This window comes from Cebus imitator, unplaced genomic scaffold (genome assembly GCF_001604975.1).
Source record: "Cebus imitator isolate Cc_AM_T3 unplaced genomic scaffold, Cebus_imitator-1.0 Scaffold23, whole genome shotgun sequence".
Taxonomy (NCBI): domain Eukaryota; kingdom Metazoa; phylum Chordata; class Mammalia; order Primates; family Cebidae; genus Cebus; species Cebus imitator.
This window is the reverse complement of record NW_016107338.1, coordinates 5,488,072-5,494,422: the sequence shown is the minus strand read 5'-3', so window position 1 is coordinate 5,494,422 and position 6,351 is coordinate 5,488,072. Positions and strand designations below refer to the sequence as shown.

General features: G+C 40.4%; 2 protein-coding genes across 3 annotated transcripts in view; one reads left to right on the top strand and one right to left on the bottom strand.

Moving 5' to 3' along the window:
• WDR92 (WD repeat domain 92) overlaps positions 1 to 1,570 on the bottom strand; it is a 27,222-nt gene extending 25,652 nt beyond the window's left edge. For both annotated transcript variants that reach the window (XM_017522107.2, XM_017522109.2), the window contains exon 1: positions 1,268 to 1,570. In XM_017522107.2, coding sequence (XP_017377596.1) covers positions 1,268 to 1,450 — 183 coding nt within the window. In that variant the 5' untranslated portion in view covers positions 1,451 to 1,570. The remainder of the gene's footprint in view (positions 1 to 1,267) is intronic.
• A 269-nt stretch (positions 1,571 to 1,839) lies between these two features.
• Positions 1,840 to 6,351, top strand: part of PNO1 (partner of NOB1 homolog) — a 17,684-nt gene continuing 13,172 nt past the window's right edge. The window contains exons 1-2 of the mRNA XM_037736105.1: positions 1,840 to 2,294; positions 5,923 to 6,066. Coding sequence (XP_037592033.1) covers positions 1,938 to 2,294; positions 5,923 to 6,066 — 501 coding nt within the window. The 5' untranslated portion in view covers positions 1,840 to 1,937. The remainder of the gene's footprint in view (positions 2,295 to 5,922; positions 6,067 to 6,351) is intronic.

Genomic DNA, 6,351 nt, shown 5'->3' with positions numbered 1-6,351 from the left:
GGTGGCACACACCTGTAGTCCCAGCTACTCTGGAGGCTGAGGTGGGAGGATCCCTTGAGCCAGCGAGGTGGAGGTCGCAGTGAGCTGTGTTTGCAGCACAGCACTCCAGGCTGGGTGATAGAGCAAGACCCTGTCTCAAAGAAAAAAAAAACAACACAGGTTACTGGATGCTAAGAGTGATGAACAATATAAGGAAAGGTAAGAAGGAACAGGCCATGTTTCATGTTTGTTATTCAGGGAAATTTCAAGTGGGATGAGGTCTTACATACTTTCTATTCTAGGCTTACCAGTCCAAACAACTGTATTCATCCTTTATCTACCAGTGTAGTCCCTACCTCCTCCAAGCCGATTCTCTCCATAAATTTTGATCCCCAGAGTTCTTCCCTGCACTTGCAGTCTGTTACAACCCTGATCTGAGTATGACTGATCTTTTTTTTTCTTCTTTTAGGTAACCTAAATCAAGGCTTTTTAAAAACTATTAACAGCTATAAAATGCTAGTGATTATTATTCTCTAATTCTTTTGCTAGTAATCAACTTGTAAATCTAATCTTGCCACACCCTGCTTAAATCCTTTCAATCATTTTCCATTTTTCTTAGAAAAGAGGCATAAATCCTTTCAATATCCTACAGATCCTGTAATAACTGGTTCCTGCTTACCCCTCTAGCTTCTTAAGGAGATAAACTTCCTCCCATCACTGAGCAAAAGCTCTGGAAACCTTGTCCTTTACTCCTCTTTTGGCCTAGTTAGTTTCTGCACCTACCCAAATCTGTTTTTACTTATCTCAAATCTGTTTTCACTCTCAGAGAACCGTTACTTTGTTACTTTGTGTGAGACAAGTCATCTCAGTTTGTGTTTACGTATCGCTGCTTTGATTACTGAACTGAATATCTCTCCCACTAGAAAATAAACTCCATGAGATCGGGGACATTGCCACTGACATGCCTGGGAATACCAGGCACTCAACTGATACCTGTCGAATGCGTTAGGCTGCCTCTTCCAACTATACTGCAGGCATCCTGATGCCCGCTTTGGCCGGACTGCACTGGGAGTGGCAGGAGGGTTGGGCGCAGAGGAACTAGCCCGCGGATGAGCATAAACTTTTTAAGTAGGAAACATTCCTCAGTCGGCGGTCAGCTTCTCTGGTCTCGCGCGGCTCAAGCTATACTTTGGGGGGACGCTGGACGAAGGCCCTGGCAAGAGAAATGCAGATCCCAGGATCCGCATTCACCCCCAACGGCAGTCCAGATGCCTGACGCGGCACCCACCTCCCGAAGCAGCTTCAGGTCCCCGTGCTGGATCTCGTACAGCTGAATGACGCCGGTGCCCCGTGCGAAGTTGCCCATGGTCACAAATTTGGCGCTGCAGGGCACCCACTTACAGTCAAACACTGTGTAGTTGAAGCCCTTCTGGATATGGGCGATGATCTGAGGCTTCTCGAAAGCCGACATGGTCCAGCAGATTTCAGCTTCGGCAACTGCCACACCCAGAGCCCCCCAAAACACCAACCTGGAAACCAGGCTCCAAACATTGGTAATTTGACCCTCCTGCTTTCCGTACTCTGCCCCAGATGCTCTAGAAAGTTGGCTGTAGTTATCCACGGATAATGCCAGATGCGCTCCTGCGATCTCACAGAATGTTCCTTCACAACAAAACGAATTTGCTTATCGCCTTTACCCACTGCCTTTAGCACACATACATATTAGAGATTACAAAATACTTGGGCTGTGAGTGGCGTGGCTGGAGTGAGATGATGAGCATCAGGCGTATCTTAGGACAGCCTACACACCCTTTCCACCCCGCCCCCAAATTCTGCAGGTCCCCGGTCTGTGGCGTTTTAGGGAAGGGGCGGAGCTGCGGGGGCGGTTGGCGGAGGCTGGGTCCTGCGCTGTGTAGCAGCGCACGTGTTTCAGCCGGAAGTGCTTAAGAATCCCAGGGATGGAATCCGAAATGGAAGCACAGAGCGCCGTAGCAGAGGAGGGCTTTACCCAGGTCACTCGCAAGGGTGGTCGGCGGGCGAAGAAACGGCAGGCTGAACAGCTGTCCGCAGCGGGAGAGGGCGGGGATGCAGGCCTTATGGACACAGAAGAGGCCAGGCCGGCGAAGAGGCCCGTCTTCCCGCCCCTCTGCGGCGATGGGCTCCTGGGTGGGAAAGAAGAAACAAGGAAAATTCCAGTCCCAGCTAACAGATACACACCATTAAAAGAAAACTGGATGAAGATATTTACTCCTATTGTGGAACATTTGGGACTTCAGATACGCTTTAACTTGAAATCAAGGAATGTAGAAATCAGGGTAAGGAAAATCTCAGCCATTTCTCAGCACACCAGGCTTTCTCTCCTACAGAGATGAAAAGGCTTGAATAGACTTTACTTAATGGGACGTATTCTGTTAAATGTTTTTTGTCCAGTTTAAAAATTTACTATATTGAGTTTGAACATCCCAAATGCCTTCAAAATCTGTATTTGATACAAATATTAGTTGAATTTTTAAGTTAGTTCTGAGATCATACCAAAATACCGGTTCTGCTTCTGTATATCTTTTATAATGTATGTCAAATTGAGAAAAGGTCGAGTAAAGAGATTGTCATAAATAGAAGTAAACAATGAATATAAGTACTTGCTGCTTTGTGAGAAGTATATACAGTCAGCATCAGGGATATGTTCTGAGATACGTTTTGTTAGATGACTTAGTCCTTGTGCAAACATTATAGAGTGTACTTAAACGTAGGTGGTATATTTGTTTATATATTTTTTTAATATGGAAAACCACATGTCCCAGCACCATTACTGAATATCAATCATTTCACCTACTTGATCTGCATTGCTAATATACAGTGCCATGTAACAGGTTTCTGTATAGTCTTCATTATACTGTAATGAGACCACCATGATGTGAGCAGTTGGTCATTGATCAAAATGTCATTATGCCGTGCATGACTGTATTTTAATGGTACTCTTGATTTTAAAATGTGTTATTTTGATAAACATGTACGTGTGTGTATATATATACATACACGTGTGTACATATGTGTGTATATATACATATACGTGTGCACATATATATACACATATATACATTTATGAAGATATTTACTCCTATTGTGGAACATTTGGGACTTCAGATACACTTTAACTTGAAATCAAGGAATGTAGAAATCAGGTAATATGTAAATATTACATACATTATATGTATATATGTTTATATATGCACAGGTATAATATACATATTATATATGTATATATGTGTGTATATACACACGTATATATAACACACACGTATATATACACACATATATACATATATAATATGTATATAAGTGTGTGTATATATATATGTGTGTGTTCGTGTTTATACCACAGCACTCCAGGCTGGGTGACAGAGTGAGACCCTGTCTCAAAAAAAAAAAAAAAAAGCCACAGGTTATTTTTATTTAATAAAAAAAAAAAAAAAAGCCACAGGTTATTTGTATATATGTGTATGATGTGTGTGTGTGTGTATGATGATACATATATGTATGTATATATATACACACACACACACATGATCATACATATATGTATGATCATACTATACCAGCTCTCATGGTGGTATCAGAATCCTTAAAAAGGAAAATATAATTTTGGTTATCCATTGACAGCATGGAATTTAAAATGTATATATATATGATATATATATTTTTATATATAAATATAAATATATATAAAATATAAATTACATATACACACATGATCATACACACACACTATATATATATTTCCATATATACACACATACATACACATACATACACACACATATGTACATATTTTATTTCGCTCTTTCAACCAGGCTGGAGTGCAGTGGCAAGATCTTGGCTTAGTGATAACAGGCGCCCGCCACCACGCCTGGCTAATTTTTGTATCTTTAGTAGAGACTGGGTTTTACCATGTTGGCCAGGCTGGTCTCAAGCTCCTGACCTCAGGTGATCTGCCCACTTCGGCCTCCCAAAGTGCTGGGATTACAGGTGTGACCCACCGTGCCCAGCCTATATATATGTATTTTAAATTCCATGCTGTCAATCCAGGAAATAGACATTTAAAATTAATTTACTTTGGGCTTTGTTTTTAGGGTACCAATTTCATGCCAGAATCGATAACCAAAATTAATTATATTTTCCTTTTTAAGGATTCTGATACCATCATCAGGACTGGTATAGTCTCATCTCTGTTAATGGAATATAATAATGGAACAAAGAGGCACTATTCTAAATAGTTGTTAAAGTTTAAAATATCACAGAACAAGACAGAGTAACTCCTCTTTGTCCCTGTTGCCGCAAATTCCCTCTCATTCAGGCTTTTATGGTTTCCTGCCAAGGAGTCTTGTTTCTTTGTAGGATTCCCTTACTTCATTGTTTTAAGTCTCTCCTGTCTCTACTCATCAATCTGCCAGTGCCAGATTAATTTTCCCAGACCACAATGACGTCTTGGCATCTTCAACATTTCTAAAGGAAAAAGTTTCTGACTTAACTTGCCTTTCGAGTAGGAGATGTAGCCACAAATTTGTCTCTCACCATTTTTTTTACGTCCATACTTTTTAATGGCTTTGCCCTTTGAAGGAGTTCCTCTCCTCCTTACTCCTTTCTCTTTCTACTTCAGTGCCAGTATCTTTCCGGATCTACCTCAAGTTCATTCTCTGTTATGGTATATCCATTTTTCAGTCATGTCTTCAGTGCCTAAACTTTTCATGTGCTTCACTGTCCTATTTATTGCAGAATCATCACTTTGGATTCCACTAACATTTGTTAATGCTGCCGTATACCAGACACACAGTGGTATTGCAGCATGCTCTACATTATTTAGTCTTCAGGATATTCCTCTCTTAAAGATGTGAGGAAACTTGGCCAATAAGCTAGTAAGGGAAATATCTAATAAGGGAATAATAAGAGCTAATAAGGGAAACTTTCTATTATACTAGTAGGGAACACTCAGGGTCTTCCACTCTGACCTCTTTATTTTACTGATGAGAAAACTCAAGACCTGAAGTATCTATGGGACTTGCCTAAGGTCACATATAGGATTGGAACTAGGGTCTAGTTTTAAATGTGAAAGCCTCGGGGACTTTCCCATTACACAAGCCCATATGGTTTTAAATTTGTTGAATACGTGGTCTTCTCAATTAGATTGTGAATGTGTATGGGATAGTGGAAATAACGGTTTTAGAATCAGACTTGTGTTTGAATCTTACTTTTTTTGGTTTCCAGTACTTTCGTTTCCTCATATATGAAGGTATTTGTATCACTTAACATTCCAGGTTTTTGTGAAGGTTAGAATTATGGTATATAAAGCGTGTTATTTATAGTACATGTTATTTACAATGGTAGGCATTTTATGAATGACAGGTATTTCTGCATTTATCAAATAAACTTTGATGACAGGATCAGTACTTCAATCATTCTTGATTTCCCTTGTCTGTGTGCAGGTAGTTAGGCCTGGAGCTGTTGATTTAAGAAACATCAGCATATAAATGATAACTAAGTCAGAAGATTAAGTCAGGACTCCCAGGGAAGACTGCCTCAATGGAAAAGAGAGTTAGGACAGGCTTGGGCATTGAAGGGATGGGCAGAACGTAGAGGTCCTTCAGAATGCGAGAGATTGGGTTGTGCTAGAGGAGTCTTGCTGTTAACCCCAAAATCTGACCATACAGTGCAGTTAGTTATTTGACACTCTTTGGGTGGAACGGCCAAGCTTTGGAACTGGAAAGGTCTTGTTTTGCAAATGAAATATTGCACTTACCCCACCAGAACCTGTGTCATACAGAATATATTGGGAGAAGGTAGTGAAGGAAATTCTCTAATAATGGGAAAGGACATTTCTAGTATTTTGTTAGAACATTTTCTGTTTGATTCTCAACTGTATTTTGTACCTTTTTTGTTTTTTAACAGACTTGTAAAGAAACCAAGGATGTTAGTGCTCTGACAAAAGCAGCTGATTTTGTGAAAGCCTTTATTCTCGGCTTTCAGGTGGAGGTGAGTAAGTCCATGACATCTAAAATGAGGATTTGCAAAATACTCAGTGTGAACATTTCAATGGATTAGGCATTGAAAAAAATAATAAAATAGGCCAGGCGCAGTGGCCCACGCCTGTAATCCCAGCACTTTGGGAGGCCAGGAGTTCGAAACCAGCCTAGCCAACATGGTAATACCCTATCTCTACTGAAAATACAAAAAGTTTATTTTTCTTCTTTTTTTTTTTTTTTGTCACACTTTCTATCATTCACTAGAAAATACAAAAAATTTAGCCAGGTATGGTGGTACATGCCTGTGGTCCCACCTGCTTGGGAGGCTGAGGTGGGAAAATTGCTCGAACCCGGG